We start from the raw sequence: 20,426 nt of genomic DNA, 5'->3' as shown, positions 1-20,426 counted from the left end.
GCCTGAACAATTAATTCTTTCTAATCGGTTCGTCTTTTTGTGACTCGTTCATTTTTAGTTTTGGTCCAGTAAACTTTCCTAAGCCATCTTTTTCATGGTTGCAATAAAAGGAGACATAAATAGTGATTGAATTAATGGAAGAAATGAAGAAAATAATAATCTTATAATAAGCAAAAAATATTAATTTTTTTAAAAAAAAGAGACATGAATGCCATTTGTTCGAGGGTCGTACTCGTACGTGGTCCTTATATTAATGGAGCGATTATTATAAATCTGTATGAAAATGTTTTATTACAAATCTATATTTTTATTTTCTATTACTTTTGTTAATAATTTTTATTTGTTATTAATAATTAATTTAATTTAAGTAATTATTTAGTAATTTATTTGTTTTCAACATGAACATAATCTGAAGTTTAAGGGATTAAGTATAATTTAGCCTTGATATAAACATACTAGGAAAACTTTCTTTCAGTTGGGACCTGATCTGTCTCTAATTTCAATTGATCGGTAATATTAGATTTCAGATATTCCCTTTGGCCCTTAGTAATAAGGACGTATTAATTATTTTACATAAATTTAGAAAATTGGCAGGTTTCTTTTGGCTAAAACAATCTCTAATCAAGTTAAAAAATGATAATTCTTTGATAATCCTAGTAAAAAAACAAAAAGAGAAATCCTTATTTCAAATTTTAGCATACATATCTTTTTTTGTCTTTTATAGTTCGAGAGAGAGATTAAAATTGTAACAGTCATTATTTAATCTAAAAGTGAAAAAAATAAATTATTTTTTAAAATAAGTCATTTATATTTATTAAATTTTATAAAATATATCACATTAAAGACGATGAGAATATGCCTTATAAATAGAGCAAGGAGAACGAATTAGTTAAAAAAATCAAAAAATAAAAAAAAGAAAACATTTATTTTAATTTGCACTACTTATATATTCTCAATCAATTTTTAATTTAGTATCTATATATTTTTTTCCTCTTAATTAAATCCTTTAATTTTATTCTGTTAATACTGTTAACTCGTAAACCCTATCCAAGAGCTAACAGGTGCAAACAAAGACAAAGACGATATATGATGATGGTACAAATGTGTGATATACACATTATGATTGCAAGTAGCCGCAGTATGTTTCTATTTCTATCCAAAAGATGTCTTTTTTTTGTCTCCATATGTTATTGTGTGGTTTAGTGTAATTCCTAGTGGAATCACGAGAGTCTGATCTACACACACACAAATACATACATACATACATACATACATATATATATATGCTCTTGCTTCAAGCATGTGTTCTATCAATTTCTGGTTCCCAGAAGTTCATCAGAAACAATGAAGAAGACGTATTTGATGATGAGTATAATAATCCAGCTAATTAAACTACCTAGAAAATAAAATAGAAACACGACAAATCCTCCAAAAAATTAAAGTAATTCTAAATTAAGAATTTCAGAACCAGGAAAAATATTAGATATTTTTCGTGAGGTCAAACATATTATGAACCATTTGAATCGAGCTATCCCTTTCACCAGCCAAAAATATCAGTTATTGTGACGAGCATGAGCCCAATGGGAGAGCCCAATCCCAAAAGACTAGCCTATTGGGAGAGAGAGCCCATTAAACTTATAAACCCCACAACATTTGAGATTTCCCATGTGAGACTCATAACAGAGCACCCCTCTCAGAACTGACGTCCTCGGCGGCTCCACTCTACGCCACTTCACTCGGTCTTCTTCTTCCGGTCAGAACCCTTCGTAAGTAGCTCTTTCCAGTTGACCGACTCTCAATGAAAGCACCAATGTGATGAGCATAAGCCTAAGGGGGAGAGTCCAATCCCAAAAGATTAGCCTATTAAGAGAGAGAGTCCATTGAACTTATAAACCCTCACACACTTGTGAGATTCCCTAATGTGGGACTCATAACAAAGCACCCCTCTCGAGAGCCGACGTCCTCGGCAGCTTCACTCTACACAGCACTTCACTCGGTCTTCTTACCGGTCAGAACCCTCCATAGGTTGCTTATACTCATCACAGCATATGGCTTGCTTCTCAAAACTTCACAAGTCCTTTTCACCAGATGCCACAAACAAATCTTATAATTTTATTGTAATACGTAACCTTCCTTTCTTCAATTTTTTTCCCGTAGCATCCCCACTCTGCAGCCTTCACTGATTGGTTTGTTTTCAATGTCTGAACATTTTAGGTTTTGGTGATCCATTTGAAATTCTGCACAATCAACTTTCTAGAATAATTAGATACTACTACCTTTTGTTCTTCATGTAAAAACTAGTTTGACATTTAATTTGGTCATAAATATAATATTCCAATTCTATTTATCTCTCATATTTGTCCTTTTTTTTTTGTTAAAACTAGTCCTTGTAGTAGTTAGATATGTTAAACGTTAGGGTAAACAATATCCATTCATTTTGAATAACTAATTTAACTAATTTTTTTAATCTACTCAAATTATTAGTCAACTAGCTAGCTCTTATATTAAGAACTATAAATAAGATTAGGATGCATTATAAATAAAATCAGGATGCTGAATGCACTAAAAAGTAACATCAAAGTATTGAATGCACCATAGATGAGATGGGGTAAATATATGAAAAATTTCACCTTCTTAAAATATCATCATAGGGAGTGCCTCTCTGAGTTATTCCTCACTTTAAAGTTTTCTAGTTATCTCTCCTTCTTTTTTATTCTTTCTTGTGTGGTGCCACTTAATATATATGAGTAAGAATGCGAGGTTGATGCATAAGTAAAAAAAAATATTTTATTCGATTCTTATAAGAAAAACAAAATCTCTTCTTCTATTTATTTTCATTATCTCTTTTTAATAACTTTGTGACTGCATTATATATAGTTAATAGTTGGTTTGAGATTGTAAATAGCACATTAACACCGGTCTTGATATAGTATTTTACATTGAACCCAAAACGCAATCAAAACATTTTTTTTAAGAAAATATTTTAAACACATTTTAGACGGAACCAGTTTTGATGCCATTGCAATAAATAGTATCATGATACTTATAAAATCTATATCATTCAGCTACCTTTTTAATGATCATAATTTAAAATTTTTAACTAATGATTTTCAAATAAAAATGATTTTTTAAAAAAAATTATATTTATTTTGAATTATCTACCTATTAAAAAAATTTAAATAATATATTAAAAAAATTACATCTTGATCATTTATATTAAATTTGAAAAGTTGAGATTTGATGGTCATCAAGATGCTCACCACTGCGATAAGAACCAAAACTGGTTCCCATTTTAGATTGCCTTGATCTATGCCACCGGTCAAGAATATGCTAAAAATGATGTTTTATATGTGTGTGTGTGTGTATTATTTTTTGAAATTATTTTAGTTACCTTTTAGACCAGACTTAAATGTAACCCGTTTAGAAAATACATTGTTGGACAGTTAGACCGGTTAAGTAAACAACCGAAGTAGAAAATACTTATCTAGAGCTATTGTTATCTTAACTGGTCTAAAAATTTAACATTTTTCAAAGCATTCATTACTTCTAACCCCCCTTTTGAACACCTATAAAGAGCATAATGTGATATAATTTTAGCAGCCTGTTCAAATATTTTAATTGTATTATGTATAACTCTATTTAAAGTTTAAATAAAGCTAATAAAAAATTCAATATCATTTGGAGTAATTAAAAACCAAGAACAGGGCTATTCAATGTTAAATAGAATATACACACATAAATACATACGTCATTGCTAAAAAGATGATTACATCAATGAAAGTGCAACAATGATAACAAAATGTTCATATATTGATCACACCCAAAAAAAGTATTATGAAGCCAATATGGAAAAAAAAAGATCTTTAAGCTCTTCATCTTCCTTTCCTTCTCCTCCTTCGCATCATCATATGTCTTCAGAAGATGAAGACTTATGAGAAATCGGGTCAAAAACAAAGTCGATCTAAATACTAAGATGGTCAATAATCTTGTTCATCTTATATTAATCAGATTTTGGGCATTAATTGGTATATAGCCGATGATCTTTGCCTCTTTATTGGTTTCAGATTGTGTTGCGGAAGAGTGTTTGGATCTTGTCATGGTTTTTGAAAGGAAGTTTTTAGAGGTTATATATAGTTTGGATAGGGAGAGAACAAGTAGGGCTTCTGAACGATCGAAATATGAAGAGTTATCACAAGGCACTACCACAAGTAGAAGTTGTGCATACTTTCATTGACGCATAGATTCCTACAAATTATATGTCCAGATGTCCCGAAGCTTAATTAGGTCATAAATTTAATTAACAAGAAGAATATAATTGAAATAAGTTGAAGAATCTGGCGCTCATTAGGGGTTTTACCATTCCTAATTTCTTATTAGGGCCATTATTCATCTAAAAAGTACTCCTCCGGTCTTAAATATAAGACCCCTTTTGTAGTGTAAATTACACTACAAAAAGGGTCTTATATTTAGGACTGAAGGAGTATTATTTAGACCTTACTTATGAGGAACTGATCATATTTTCTAAACTGTATATGCAATGACCAGTCTAGAAAGGGTAGTCTAAATCACCTTTTTCTACTAGTGAATCTAATTCACAATTGTTTTTAAAAAAATACATACATGCGTTGTATTCTTAAAATGAGAGAGTATCCAGGGGATTTGACTTCCCTCTCCACACATTTTTTATTTTAGTTTTAAAATTTTCAGATCAAATTTTAACTATTTTATTTATTTATGTTTAATATTATGGTAATTTTATATTATTAAATATCAGCCATTGCAAATATCCAAGGAAAGGAAGGTAGAAGGAGAGTAGAATGATGAGGATAAGGTGGGAGGGGAAAATCCAAATCCTTATCTATTGTAGTCTTTTCTTCTCCCGAAAAAGTATGAGAAACTTTTATACATCCTTGATGGCCTATAAACTCTCAAATTAATTATCTAAATTAACCTTATATGGTATAGATGTCAACCTAGGTTATTTCTCTCTGTGATGAGCTTTGTTAAGATTTTGAAAATCTTTTTAATTAAAGAGAAGGAAGAAGTAAGAAAGAAAGTCGATTGATTTTTTAGGAAAATAAATTGAGAAAAAGAAGGAAAAATAATAAAAATTAAAAGAGAGTATAAAGGAATGAAGAATTTACCAAAATGATGCACTTTTCAAGGATGTTGATGCATGGCTATCACGGTTCAAGAGGATGAAGAGTTTGCATAAAAACAGTTTACTAAGTCAAAAGAAAATCTTAGATAACATCTAAGTCATGATTAACCAATTAACAATTATATCTAGAGAGCTAGCATATAATTATCTTTCAATTAATCAATTAAAAACCACTTAGCTTATGAATACAATTAAATAATTATATCTTGCTTCTTGAAGAGAGTTATATATCTAAAATCCTAAAGCATGAACTACTTGTGCCAATCAAAATAGAAATCTATAAAGATAAATACTCATAAAATCATGAGGAAACTGAAAATATACTCATTGAAAACTTCAAAACATAATTGTTCAACTAAAACACAAATTTAATAACAATCCATAGAAATAGAAATCCTAGCCTAGAAAATTCATGAAAGCAACATACTCGTGGATTGAAATATGAAAACTAAGAAACACCCTAATATAAACAGGAACTCAAGTCACGTCATCTTGTCCTTAGGAACGAAGAGGACTAGCCACACATATGGCTAGATGACACGATAATAATAAAAAGAAAATAATAAGAAGAAGACAGTGAAACAACTAGATACAAGAGGAAGCCAAGTGCACGCTTGTGTTTGTGTAATGAAGATGGCTTTGTTTCTTTCCAGGGCTCCCCTAGTCTCTCCTTATATAGCACTTAAGTTTGTCCTAATTGGATGAGAAAACCCTTGAGAATTGTATATCCTTCTTGCTTGATCGTTTTTTCTTTTACCTTGTAATCATGCTGATCTCTTGCCTTTGAGGGAAATGATTTTATTTAATATGTCTTCAATTCAAAAGATGGGATTTGAATTTGAATTCTCTTGATTTGGTGTGATCTTCGTGGCAACCAAAAAGAAAAGCTTTTGAATTTAAATGATAATGAATAAAAGGATGATATTTCAAATTTGAATAAAAATATGATGTTGGATGAACTAGAGTTAGGGTTTATGAAGAGGAAAAAGATGATAATGTGAATATTTGAAAATTTAAATGGATAATGGATATATAAATAAAATATTTATTTAAATTCAAAACACAATAAATGAATTATCTAAAAAAAATTAATTATTTAAGCTCTTTAATTTAGGGTGAAAGGCAGGAGATATTTTGACTGGATATTTTGGATAATTCCAAATTAAATAATTGGAAAATTCTCTTTTAATGCTAAGTGGCTACCACAAATATAGTTTTCAAGGTATGAGATGTTTTGTTCAACGGAATATTTCCTAGAATCAGAACAAAAATACCTTTTAAAAGAGAAATTATAAAAATGTAATAAAAAACACTTTTAAGTAATTAATTTATATAATTTTCTCAATTCAAATTATGAGTATCTATTATATTTTAAACCCTTTAAACGATATAAAATTCCTTAATTATATATAAAAATATATTATAAAATAGGGATACATCAATCCTAAATAGAAAAAATCACAATTTGAGTGATGTTTGTTGAAGCTGCAGTAGGTAACGTCAAGCTGCTGAATTAAAAGTTTTATAAATTATACAAATTAAAATTCTGCCGCCATCAGATAAGTAGATATGATATGATTAATTGTTGGCAAAAAAAGATATGATAGGATTAATTATTATTAATAGATATTAGATTGAGTAATAAGGTGCTTAATATCTTTTGATTATGATTTAAAGTTTCATATCTCATATATGAAAGAAAAATTGATTGAGACAGTTTCCTCCTAACTAAGGCATAATTTATTGTTTGATTGTTATTAGGACTTCTAACATGTCTCTTATCATAACATGTTATATTTTTGTAAAGCAATAAGTTTTTATCTAATATCTCTAGCAAACTATACAATTTTCTAGCAAAATAAACAAACTCTTTTAGCTAATGACTTTGATTGATAATGATTTTAATTTTTTTTACATAAATAATTAGTTTTAACTGAATTCCTTAGTTTTATGTATAGTTACTAATAGGTTCTTATATATAAATAATATTGGAGCGAGTAGTAAATACTTCCTCTAACCCTTTTCATAAGAGCAAAGAACTCTATTTGGTCATTAAGAGAACCTCTCGATTTCCTTTAAATTTATTTATATACATTTTTATTATTTGATATTAAAATAAATTTTTATATGATATTAAATGATTAAATCTTAACGGTTAAAAGTTGCTATAATGGTGATAATAAAGAAGTGGAAAGCAGCCAATAAGAGTTGATCTAATTAGTAAGGAGTCGGCTCATAACCCACAAATTTGTGAATTCGAATCCCACTGTAAGTGTGAGGACCTTTTTGGTAGGCAATCTATAAATACCTCTGTAAACACTTTCTGAGCCTGGAGATATGTTCTGGTCTTAGTGAACGCCTAGTACCCAACTCACTTAAACTTTATTTATATCCACACGAAAAAGGAAGTGGAAGGCAGTGGACGGTAAGAGAAGTGGAGAGGTTAGAAAATTTAGTTATCTATTAATGTATGGTTTTCAAAAATACCTTTGATAACAATAATTTTAACTATCTCTCTCATTAATTATATTGAAAAGAGAAAACTGAGGATGGCAATAGACTAGTAACTACTAACTTTAATTAAGGATATTTTTGGAATGTTATAGTAATTTTTAAAAAACTGAAGCTTTGTAACTAATTTTAATTAATGTCTTAATTAGTCCACATAATCCCATTAAAAGTCCCCATAATGAGTACTCCTCTAGTTCTATTTATAAGGAAGAGAGAGAAGACATTTTTTGGTCTTATTTATAGGGTACTGAGAGAAATTTTTTATATGGATGTACAATTTTACCTCTCATTTATTATTTCGTTGACTTTGTTTACATGAGGTATACTCCTTTGGTCCTATTTATAAGGCACTTCCAGTATGTTTCACACAGACCAAGGAAAACCTTAAACTTCATTAACTCTCATTTAAAATTTAATGACTTTCCAACTTTATCCCTATTTAATATACATTATATCTTATATAAACAAAGTCAACACAATAATAAATGAGGGGTAAAATTGTACATCCATACAAAAAATTTCTCTCAGTGCCCTATAAATAGAACCAAAAAATACCTTCTCTCTCTGCCCTATAAATAGGACCAGAGGAGTAATGTATATTAAATAAGGATAAAATTAGAAAGTTATTAAATTTTAAAATAAGAGTTAATGAAGTTTAAGGGTTTTCTTGGTCTGTGTAAAACATGCTGGAAGCCTGGAAGTGCCTTATAAATAGAATTAGAGGAGTAACAAAATATTTAATATTAAATTATATCAAAAATTTAATTACATTATTAATTATGTATATAATTAATATCCTAGACCTCGTATTGGTGATGTCTATGTTTCTCTAAATCAAAAGGAGTTGAATTGTTGAAGTGACAGGGTTGGTAGTAGATGATATTTATTTTCTCTAAACGTAGCCAACTTTTGCACGAAAGCTTGGTTATATTAATTAGTTCCAACATTTATATAATGAAATCTGAGAAAGTTTTCTGTTTTCTAACCAAGAAAGAACAAAAGCTCGTCTTTATATTGATGATCTTCTCAGACATAGCATTTAATACTTCAACAAATACAGTTAGGCCTAAGAAAAATCTTCATTGCTAGTGATAATGACATTCATGTTAGGAGAAATCAGAGGCAAAACCAAAAAATAAAAAGAATTGTTAGGAGATATCAATTAAGACTTCGGGCCCATTTGCCTATGAAAAACACCACGGCAATGTGTGGGAATAGAATTAGATAAAATAATCGCTCGACCTGGTCGCATGATATTAAAATAATTTTTAAAAATTTATTTTTTTACATTGAGAAAATACACACACAGTTGATGGACTAGAAGCAGGGCTAACTTCTTTATTTTTTAGTCAGAAATATTAGTTCAGACTTTGTTTGTCTAATTATGGTTTATTCTTTTGGCCAGAAGGTTTAATTATGGTTAAATTGGTTTTAACAAATTAGCAATGTTTTTTAATGTTCATATCAAAATAAAATTAGAAGTTTAACTAATTTCTTTAATCACCTTTAAGTGATGATGTTTTGAACAAAGTCATAAAATTCATTGTTCTAAAATTATGGCACCTACTAAGTCAATAGAAACACTTACTATTTAATAATTGAATTACTGGCAAAAAAAAGTTTGATATAATTGAATTATTCTCAGAATAATTATAATCAAATTAACATATTTCTAATTCTGTCAGCAAAAAGATAATATATTTTTAATTTAATATATATTTAAGATATTTTTTATTAATTATTATTTCTTAAAGTATATTTATTTTGTTTGATCTGATTAAAGCATATTTATTGATTCTTTATCATTTTTAATGATTTTTCACCATTTTTTACTGTTGTCAATTTTCGGAGCATTATTCCAAAACAAGTCATGATATGCTTCGCTAATTTGTCGTTTAAACCAGCTAATTTAGTCGAATTTTTATTTATTTTTCTGCCAAACATTAAGAAAAACATTGATCTTATTAATGCTTTCCAACTTTGGCTAAATTTTCTCTCCATCATAATATTTTAATAATTTAGGAAATATTAGTCACACGAGGCCAGGGGGTAGAAAATGTGAGGTGGGATGTGAATACGTAATGTATAAAAAGGTAATTTTGAAAATATTAAATGTTTCTTTTTAGCAAAAGAAAATATTGAATCTAAATCCTCAATGTTTAGTTTGAATAGCACTAAAAATTATAGTGTAGATTAGGGGTGAAAGTAGGTTAGGCTCTTATTAAGAGGGTTTTAGCGAATTGGTCAAATTTAGACTCATGCTTATTACCAAGCCTATAATAGACTAAACCTATTTTCATAAGAACTAGCCTATAAACTTACAGGTCTAACTTATTTATTTATTTTTTATATGCATTATTATATATAATATAATTTGAATCAAGCTATAATTTAGCCTTAACACTAAATTTCACATCCCATTATTTATACACAAGCTCAATCCTTTCATTTATCAACTGCTTACCTCTCCCTCTCCTCTTTGATCACTCAAGACAGCAACGCTAGGCCACTCCCTTTTTCCTTGTTTGCATCATTTGCTGAAGCATAATAATTTTTGTATGCTTATGTTACTGATATCCAAATGAAATATTATAATCTTAATAGAAAAAAATTGTTCAAGTTTTTACTGTAAAAGCAAAAAAGATAAAATTCAGTTTTACAAGCCACCTATTGTATTCGGTTCATTTTAAAAAATATATCTCTTTAGTTAATGGATGATTGGTTTAAGCTCAGGCTTTAGACCTCCGTTTTAGGCTCAAATCTATTTAGTTAAAGTCTAGCTTAGCTTACCTATTTTCATCTCCAAGTTAGGTTTTCTAATTATTCTTGGAGAGGCTATTTATGATTATCGTTGTTAAAGTTATCTAGTAGCATATGAATTACCTATAGTCTTAATTGCTTTAAATCTTCACACATGGATTAATTAGCCGATTCTTTTGTTGATTTTATTTGCAGTAGTTTTACCAAAATAATAAAATCCAGACAAAATCCACGTCATATCCAGCATTAATATATTATAGAATCTCTCCAAAGAGAGGACAGTTCTTAACTCTAGGTTAATACGAAAATAGCTAATTAAACTATTTGAGTGTGTGTGTAGAAACCTAACGTTTTGCAAGCTACCTTGTAAAAGTAGGCAGGGTATGCCCTATATGTTATGCATGTATAGTTTATAGAAAACTATATTATATTGCGGTATTTATAGGTAGTTGTACATTTATATATATTGCAATTTGGTTGTTGGGCAAATAAGTAAGGAAAGCACTATATAAATCCTTGGAATCCTTTCGCTACAATAATCACAGCTCCCAATATGGCTTCAAAACCAGGTATTCTCACGGATTGGCCTTGGAAACCTCTTGGCAGCTTCAAGGTTTACTTTCTGCTATTTCTCATTCCTTAATCTGATCCTACTCCTTCTTCGTTAATATAAAATGTGTCCTATAGAGTCACAGTAGATCTTATTACTCCTTCTTCATCTGCTTAATTCTAATCCATTAATTTAGCTCAAGAGCGAGTCGAGCTTTATTCACATGCTTTTTGAGAGTGATAAAACCAAACGAGAAAGTCACATGCATATCATATTTTCATTTTGGGTTAATATTATCTTTAATCCCTGAAATTTAGAATCATTTTGGTTTTCATCCTTAAAATTTGAAACCAATATTTTGGGTCATAAAATTTAACTTCATTTTGGGAACCAAAAATTTTTGGTCCCTGAAACAAGGTTTCAAGACCAAAACCACTCGTTTCAAATTTCGGGAACCAAAAACAAAATAATGTCAAATTTAAAGGACTAAATATAGTATATATAAATAGTGTTATTTACACTATAAACTAGCTTTTATATTTAGGACAGGAGATTGTATGTGTGTGTGTATATTGAAGCTGACAATTACTTTGTTGTCTCTTTTCTTTTCTCTCTCAAGTATATGATACTGGTGCCGTGGGTTGGCCATAGCCTGTATGCTCTAGCGTGCAGTGAGCGAAAACCATATTACTATTTGATATTCCCATTTCTTTTGCTGAGACTGCTTCACAATCAGATTTGGATCTCTGTGTCTCGTTATCTAACTGCTCAAGGCACTAACCGAATCGTTCACAGAGGCCTTGAATTCGACCAAGTTGACAGAGAAAGTAACTGGTGAGAGCATTTAACAATAAACTCATCCCTTTTTTGGCACTCTATCTTTTGCTTACTGATGTTCACTTATTTTTAGTATGCTTCTATATATATATATATATATATATATATATAGTTATTTTGAAACATATTTTAGAGTCTCAATAAATTAATGATGACGACTTAATTTGGAAGCAGGGATGACCGGATTTTACTAAATGGACTCTTGATGTACTTAGCATCTATGATACTTCCTGAGCTCTTTCATCACTTACCCTATTGGAGATCAAATGATGTGGTTATCACAGCTTTATTGCATGCTGGTCCAGTGGAGTTTCTTTATTATTGGCTTCACAGAGCTCTTCATCACCATTTCCTCTATTCTCGCTATCATTCTCACCATCATTCTTCCACTGTCACACAGCCTATAACTTGTACGATATATATTTTCATCACTCAAACTATCCATTCACATATATATATATATATAACAATGTTTTGTTCCATCATTTATTTAAGTTCTATCATTTGCATAATTGTGTATGTCTTTAATTATCTTTCCCCATATAAACAAAGAGAGTGGGTTACATTCTAGTTTAAATTATAAATCTTGATAGAATAATTTAGTTTGCTTAGCAAATAATTTATGCAAGTTGATATGCAGAGAAGCAAATCCACCATTATTCAAAGAAATTACTTGTCAATCAAAGTGGGGTTGGTCGAGGTGGTAGGTACCTTGTCCCCCTAACTAGAGGTATCGGGTTTGATCCTTTAAGAGACCCCTACCTCCTTTAAGAGACTTCAGTCAACTCAGGCTAAATTAGTCAAGCTCCTGGTCATAGGATCTGGATAGTGGTGGTTCCATTGTAATGAAGAAATGATTAATTATTCTAAATTAGTGAAGAATATTAATTCATTTGTCATATAAGGGTTGGGGCATACATGACAAACTTGGTTAAACATCTAGCCCAAGTCCGCGTTACATTAATAGTATGTTTTTCGGTAAGTTTTACATTGTAGTAATATATATATAGACACACACACACACACACATCTGAAGAATCTTCTTTCTTTGTATTGTTTTATCTTTTTACAGCTGTGATTCATCCATTTGCTGAAGTTGTAGCATATTTCGTGTTATTCTTGATCCCAATATCTGCAACAATATTCACAAGAACTATCTCCATAGCCTCCTTGTTTGGTTACATATTTTACATCGATCTCATGAACAACTTGGGTCATTGCAACTTTGAGTTCTTCCCAAAGAAGCTCTTCTCTATCTTTCCCTTGTTTAAGTACCTCTGCTACACGCCATCGTAAGTCTTTCTTTTTGGTTTTATTCTATTATTTTACATAAATATATATTTGAAAATTTAAGTGAAAAATAAAGATTACCACACTTCATTCACTTTAATTACTACTACATTCAGTCTTTAATATAAGAGCTAGAAGTTGGATATTGGATTTGGTTCTAAATAGAAGTTCTTAAGCCACTTTGTCTCCTGAATTTATAACTCATTCTTTAAAGTATTCCTATTGACTACATATATCAAAAGGTTTCCATCCAAAGGTAGTCGCAATGAAAAAGAGTATTTTAGAAAAATCAACTCATATTTATTACAAATAACTAACTTAACTAATTTTCTTAATATACTCAAATTAGTAAAGTACTTCTTATGTTTTGAACTGGAGGTTGTAGTTTATAAATTCAAGAGATTTTTGATAATTTAATTGTAGCATGTAGTGATTTTTGTAAATTTGAGGCCACAGGTTTCACTCATTGCATCACACCAAGTTTAGGACAAATTACTCTCTTTTCATGCCAATATATGACTACATTTATGGCACTGCGGATGAATCCTCAAATGATACTTATGAAATATCTTTGAAGAAGCCAAAGGACTTACCAGATGTGGTTCACTTGACCCACTTAACAACGCCCGATTCTATCTATCATCTTCCTGTGGGGTTTGCTTCTTTAGCCTCAAACCCTCAAACCTCAAAATGGTATCTTCATCTGATGTGGCCCTTCACATTTGTTCTTAACCTAATGGCTTGGATCTATAGTCGTACCTTTGTCTCAGAAAGAAACACTTTAGAAAAGCTCAATTTTCAATCATGGGTGGTACCAAGATTTACAAAACAAGTAAGTATTTGGCCTTAATTAATTCAACATGAACTTAATTTTAATCAGTTGAAAAACTTCATTGAAACGTTCTCCTTTTGTATGATATGCAGTATCTCTTAAACTGGCAGTGCACAGGACTGAACAAGATCATTGAAGAGGCAATTCTTGAGGCTAACTCACGTGGTGTTAAGGTGCTTAGTCTAGGGCTTTTGAATCAGGTTAGTTCACATCATTTTTCCTCTATTATTTTTATTATATTTTTAATTGTTTGAAATATTTAAGCCTGTAATTATATGATTAAATGCAGAAAGAAGAGCTGAATGCATATGGTGAATTATATATTCAAAAGTTTCCAAAACTAAAGGTAAAGATTGTAGACGGAAGTAGCTTAGCTGCTGCTGTTGTTGTGAATAGCATTCCCAAAGGTACAAGTCAGGTGCTTCTTCGTGGCAACTTTGATAAGGTTTTCTTCTCCATAGCCCAGTCTTTGTGTGAAGCAAATGTGCAGGTAAGCTGCATAATGGTGGGATATTTCTAATCTCGAACTTCTTTTTCCGGCCGGGAAAGAAAAATCTTAAAATGTTTTAGATAAATTACGTTAATTAAAATCAGGACTTATTTCATGATTGATCTAAATCTCTATTTAGCAAAATAATTTTGAAATGACCTGATGATGGAGAACGAGAGCAGAAAGGGGGAGAGACAAAAAGAAATGAGAAACAAAAGCACCAGATAATTTGATGAAGAGGAGAAACTTGAAGGAAAAAAGGGAATACTCAAATGTTAATTTTTACTCACTTCATAATGAAAGACATAAAATGAGATGTATTAATACCTATATATAGATACGGTGGAAATAGGACAGACGATCTGTTAGGGACTTGTGGCCTAACCTAGCTTGTTTAAAAATAAGAGTAGGTCCAAGCATCTTTAAAGCATGTTTCACTTAATAGAGCAGACTCAGGCTCTTTGAAAAGCTTATTAAACCTATCATGTTTCTAAAAAAAACCTAGGACAAGCCACAAGCCAACTTGTTACAATACAAACTTGACTTATTAAAGGTAAAGCTTGACCTAGCTTGATCTGTTTTTGCCCTAGTCAAATGTAAATATTGTGAATGATAATAATAACTATTGAAAGATAGCAATTGTTAAAGTAAATCTGTGAACAATAAAATTTAGTGACATTGTCCATTAATAAAATGTATGACAAATGCTAAATTGATTTAATTCATTCATCACCAAATTCTATTTGCAGGTAGCTATGCTATACCAAGATGAGTTTACAAAGCTTCACGCCAGACTCAACACAAAGCCCAAAGAAAGTTTTGCTGCTTCAACAACTACCAGTCTGAAGGTGAATCCATTTGGTCAAACTCAACTTAAACAAATTAATTAAATAAAATATTATAGATTCAATTTGATTATTTCTTCAGGGATAAGATTTAAGCATACTTATTTTAAATTTTTGTAAAACCTTTCAATCATAAATAACAAATGCAAAAAATAATAATAATTAAAAAAAATTTCCTCCTTTTGGAATGATTTTTAGAGGAAGTATAACATTTTTGCAGATATGGTTGGTGGGAGATGGATGGGATGAAGATGAACAGATGAAAGCACCAAAAGGCTCATTATTCATTCCATTTTCTCAATTCCCTCCAAAGAAAATCAGAAAAGATTGCTTCTACCACTATACTCCTGCAATGAGGGTCCCTCCTTCGATCAAGAACATGCATTCTTGTGAGGTTAGTACTCTATGCATATAGTTTCAAACATATAATTTAATCATGGACGCTTCAATATATTCAAAAATGCCTAATAATACTTAATGTTTTCATTTTGTATATATGAAATCTCATTTTTCAATAATTGAAGACTTGGCTGCCAAGAAGAGCAATGAGTGCTTGGCGTATAGCTGGAATAGTGCATGCCTTAGAAGGATGGAAAGTTCATGAGTGTGGCTCCACAACTTTTAGTCTTCATAAAATATGGGATGCAACTATTCGTCATGGTTTCCAACCTTTGGACGCACTCTACAAACCGACGTAAAAAGTCCTCCCTGATTAACGTAAAACGCCCTAAACCCTACAATAATGAAATGAAATAAAGACTCTCTATTTCGAGCTACTTCTAATTGTATTGTTATATTGTCATATGGTTCTCAACCTTTAGGGGGAGACTACCTTCGATTAAGTCGTCGTCGTGTTTAAGTAATCCTTTTTAATAATGTACTTGGGATATTGAATAAGTTGTCTCAAGCTTTCTCACTAAAAAAGGGTAATGACTTGAGAGTTTGAACGTGTGCTTACGTATAATCTCTGTTGAGTAATGTTATAGTGTATGCATTCTGTAATAATTCTGTAATAAAGTCAATCAATTTGTTTACCAATCCCAATTCAACTAAGCCACAAGTCCTAATTCCACAGTGGCAGCAACCAAAAAAAAATGCTAAAAAAACAATTTCAATTACTAACTTTCTCAATGTACAAAGCCAATTCTTGCCTATTGCACAAAGACATAAGCAATCATAATTAATTAAAGGATAAAAATATAAATTTGTCCTGAAAGTTTTCACTCAGGAGCATTAGACCCAAAAGTTTTTTTGGATTTAATATTATCTTGAAAATTTAAAATCGTAACAATTTTGTCTTCTGTCATTAAAAATGTTAACGGTCAATGCTACTATGTTAACAATCAATATTAGTTTTTTAACGATAGGAGCAAAGTTGCTATAATTTTAAACTTCTGGAGCAATATTAAATCCCAAAAAAACTTTCAAGTACCCAACATTTTTGGATGAAAAATTTTAGGATAATTTTGCACATCAACCATTAATTAAAATGAATTCATTAGAAAATGAGTTGGCGTGCCCAACGCATGTCGGCATCCTCAATTTCCTTTTGAGGGAATATAATTGATCCTCAATGTCAAATATCTGTAAGTTAAGAACAATAAATACTTGAGGAACCTTCTTAAACAGTAAATACAACAACACTGAAGTCTTAAACAGAGTGGGTGAGAGAGTTATGATGCTTTTTTATTTTCCCGAGAAAATCTGTGAAACTGGAAGAAAATACATATTCTCTAGTCGTGGTTAATTGGCAAGTGAAACTACTTGCTTGCCAATGTTGAGACCCCTAAACACTCTCACCAAAGCCAAAGCTCCATTCTCAAGTCCTTCAACAATGTCTTCCACACAAGAAATCTTGCCTTCTTTAATATAAGGCAAAAGGAAGTCCAAATACTTGTGATAAAGATGGTAATAATCCACCACGTTGTAACCTTGCATACGAATCCTTTTGTAAATAAGAGATGTAATGTTAGTGATTCCTTCAGGCTTATCAAGAGTGTACTGAGATATCATTCCACACACAGCGATTCGACCATGCACTTTCATGTTCACAAGAACTGCATCCAGCATTTTGCCTCCAACAAGCTCGAAATATATGTCTATGCCTTCTGGGAAGTACCTATTAGCAGCGTTATTATTGTACAAAAATATAAAATCAGCTTGGCGAAAATTCTACTCCCTCTTATTCTAAATGTAGGAGCTAGGTAGTCGATTTACAAATGTATAATTGAATTCCTTAAAATATCCCCATTTAATCATTGTATTGAAGATTACATTGGTAGCTGATGAAATCCCTTTTAGCATGTGTAATTAATAGGATTGTTTGGGAGAATTAGAAATCTGAGAAACAAAAAGTATTAAGGTCTTATATTTAGAATCAAAATAAATCTCTCAACTAACTAGCTCCTATATTTAGAATCGGAGGAGGAATAGTGTTTCATTATAAGCAAAATAACCACACTTATCAAGAAAAAGAATAAACAAAGTAACCGTAAGGTTTTAAGTTATACTCCCTCTGATCATTATTATAAGTTTCAAATAACTAATTTACCGATAATGAATAATTAGTTAAAATTACTTGAAAACAATAAACATGTTAGAATATACTTTTGTTTCTAATTATGCTCTTATAATAAATGAGCAAAAAGATGAAAGAAATTGTGTAGGAAAATTTGAAAAGAGAGAAATAATTAAGGGTAACATTGGAAAATATGCATTAAATATTAAAACAAACCCAAATTGAAGCTTATAAAAAGGACCACACTTTTTTTCTAAATTTGAAGCTTATAGGAGGGAGTATTATTGAGACATACCTTTTCAAGGCTGCGTCCAAGTCAGGTTCTTCCTTATAGTTGAAAGCATCGTCAAACCCAAATTTATTCTTCACCAAATCAACCTATATTCCAAAACCATATCATTCAAAAAATTGACGGTTTGAAGAAAGTCCCCTGTAACTTTCTTTCATTTTATTTTCTCAATGTAAGAGACATATATGATTTGGACAGTTGACTAAATAATTAATAAATCACGGAACAGAGTACCTTGTCTTGAGAGCCAACACTCCCAACAACATAACAACCACTGAGTTTTGCAAACTGCCCCACAAGTTGACCCACAGCTCCTGCAGCCGCTGAGATGAACACTCTCTCCCCTCTCTTTGGAGCACACACATTAAAGAATCCTGCATAAGCTGTTAAACCCGGCATCCCTGTTATTCACAAACAAACAAATCCATAAGAACAAATCAAATGATGGATGGCAATAATTGGGTACAGTAGCACCCAATGCTGATGTTACTTTCCCAATTGCATTCAACCTCGTAATCTTATTAATAATGCATCCAACACACTAAATCATAAATAAGATTAAGATATTAAATGTAACTGGATAACATCATAGGATACTAGATGCATCAGCAAAATAACGTCTTTAATTAGACTAATCAAGGATCATATATAATTGCACCATAATATGAATTTACCAAGGATTCCAGTGTAATAGGATAACGGCACGTCGTCATCATCAGTGTTGTGGATTTTGAACAAGGTTTCAGGTGCAGTAATGAGTGTGTACTCTTCCCATCCAGTTATGCCCCACACCAAATCACCTTCTTTAAAATCTGGGTGCTTTGAATCCACAATTTTGGCCACTCCATATCCATATAGTGGCTGCATTAATGCAAATTTCATTCGTTATATCATCACTATCACTATAAGATATAAAAAGAGTAGCCACACATACCGTTGATATGTAAAAATAAATAAATAAATAAAAACAATGTACACACTAGTGCAAAATATAATTTTTTTTTTTTAACATCCCAGTGTTAAAGACTCTTTCTGCACCAATGATATTACCAAATTGTTTTTTTTTAATTTGGGCTATGTATAGATATTTTCCTATTTGTGGCAATCTTGTTCAATATACTATCGGGCATCAAATTTGAACATCTCTCCCAATAAATATTTGAACCTTAATTCACTGCATTATAGGAGACTAACTCCTTCAATTAGATCCAATTCTGTTTGGTTTTTACCAACACGTTTGTAAATGACTGCGCTAGTGTGGATGGTAATTTTTTTTTTTTGGGGCGGGGGGAGTACAATGGATGATATTGATAAATAACGAGGTACAAAAGCATATCTGTTTGGGCTATACCGTTATAGAACTTGGGACTGACAGCTAGAGTTGGGCTTTTGGGCCCTCAACGAATCGGATTCCTAATCTGATCCAATTTTGAAGAGAAGAATGATGGAGCCCATGTGAGCTTTGACCCAAGATTCACAAATCGACACCCAAGAACATCATCACCAACCTAACCAACTAAGAGTTAATCTATTTAGTAAGAAAACGATTCATAACTCATGAAATCTTGAGTTTGACTTCTACTATTAATGTGAGGATCTTGTTGATAAGTAATTTGTAAGCGTTTTATGAGCCTGAAAGTATCTCCTGGCTCTAATAAGCCTCAGACCCAATTCACCTTTTTTTTTTTTAATTTTAAAAAATACCAACTCAACGGACCAACTTCATTTTTATTTCTTTGAATAACTAAAAAGATTGAAAAATATAATATGTCATAATCAACATCAGCATATCCCAAGCAACTAGTCTTAATTTTGTTGGAAGGATCCACTTAATTAAAAAAAAAAAAAGGATGAAACTTACTGTTTTATCGTTATCTGTTCAGATTTTAACAGCAGGAAAAATACAGCTGGGGTTAGAAAAGATCCTATTCTTTTTCCCCCTCCAACATTTACTGTTTTCCGGGAAACCAAACAGATGACAGAGAAAGTGGAAGAAAACTTAAGATCATAGAAAAAGAAACTTACAGAACCGGGAGTGAAGGACCGCAAGACGCTGAAATTATCAGCCTTTTTCATCAAGGGTCGAAGGTGAGGATCAGCAGCCAAGAAAAGGTTTTTGACCAAAACGCCCTTGCAGGAGTTTTCTTCTGGAAGCTTCAGATTGATTCTACCAGTGCAAATCACTTCCATGTCTGATTCTTTGGGGAACCCAGAAACATAGTCTTTCAATATCAGTTTCTTGTTCGTCACCTCCATGATCCCAGTTTTTTCAGATTCAATTGAACTGTGTTTCTCCCTTGTGATGATCAGAATGAAGAAGGTGATAATATATATAAAAGGTTG

The 20,426-nt window shown here is 31.1% G+C and overlaps 2 protein-coding genes across 2 annotated transcripts; one reads left to right on the top strand and one right to left on the bottom strand.

Moving 5' to 3' along the window:
• The first annotated feature begins 1,119 nt into the window (after positions 1 to 1,119).
• On the top strand, positions 1,120 to 15,974 carry LOC114739566 (very-long-chain aldehyde decarbonylase CER1-like). Its single transcript, XM_028927651.1, has 11 exons — positions 1,120 to 1,138; positions 10,978 to 11,045; positions 11,602 to 11,816; positions 11,994 to 12,229; positions 12,892 to 13,111; positions 13,566 to 13,941; positions 14,034 to 14,141; positions 14,231 to 14,431; positions 15,181 to 15,279; positions 15,497 to 15,670; positions 15,801 to 15,974. Exons 1-11 carry the CDS (start codon positions 1,120 to 1,122, stop codon positions 15,972 to 15,974), a joined length of 1,890 nt encoding a protein of 629 aa, XP_028783484.1.
• Positions 15,975 to 16,941: 967 nt separating this feature from the next.
• Positions 16,942 to 20,426, bottom strand: LOC114739534 (2-alkenal reductase (NADP(+)-dependent)-like). Its single transcript, XM_028927610.1, has 5 exons — positions 20,109 to 20,426; positions 18,758 to 18,944; positions 18,318 to 18,484; positions 18,090 to 18,172; positions 16,942 to 17,395 (listed from the first exon to the last, which is right to left on the bottom strand). The coding sequence occupies exons 1-5, from the start codon at positions 20,337 to 20,339 to the stop codon at positions 17,020 to 17,022; spliced, it is 1,044 nt and encodes a 347-aa protein (XP_028783443.1). The 5' UTR covers positions 20,340 to 20,426; the 3' UTR covers positions 16,942 to 17,019.

The sequence above is a fragment of the Neltuma alba genome, unplaced genomic scaffold, assembly GCF_004799145.2.
Source record: "Neltuma alba isolate B1F8T4 unplaced genomic scaffold, ASM479914v2 tig00000468_pilon, whole genome shotgun sequence".
NCBI classification, from domain to species: Eukaryota; Viridiplantae; Streptophyta; class Magnoliopsida; order Fabales; family Fabaceae; genus Neltuma; species Neltuma alba.
This window is presented reverse-complemented; position numbering and strand designations above follow the sequence as displayed.

Bases quoted from the DNA above. Each gene is read 5' to 3' on its own strand.
- LOC114739534 (XM_028927610.1), bottom strand. From the start codon at position 20,339: ATGGAGGTGACGAACAAGAAACTGATATTGAAAGACTATGTTTCTGGG. The intron at 18,945-20,108 runs GTAAGTTTCTTT...GCATTAATGCAG, and splicing joins GGTCCTTCACTCCCGGTTCT to CCACTATATGGATATGGAGT. The intron at 18,485-18,757 runs GTAAATTCATAT...TGTGAATAACAG, and splicing joins CTATTACACTGGAATCCTTG to GGATGCCGGGTTTAACAGCT.
- LOC114739566 (XM_028927651.1), top strand. The intron at 11,046-11,601 runs GTTTACTTTCTG...TTCTCTCTCAAG, and splicing joins AACCTCTTGGCAGCTTCAAG to TATATGATACTGGTGCCGTG. The intron at 13,112-13,565 runs GTAAGTCTTTCT...TTGAGGCCACAG, and splicing joins TACCTCTGCTACACGCCATC to GTTTCACTCATTGCATCACA.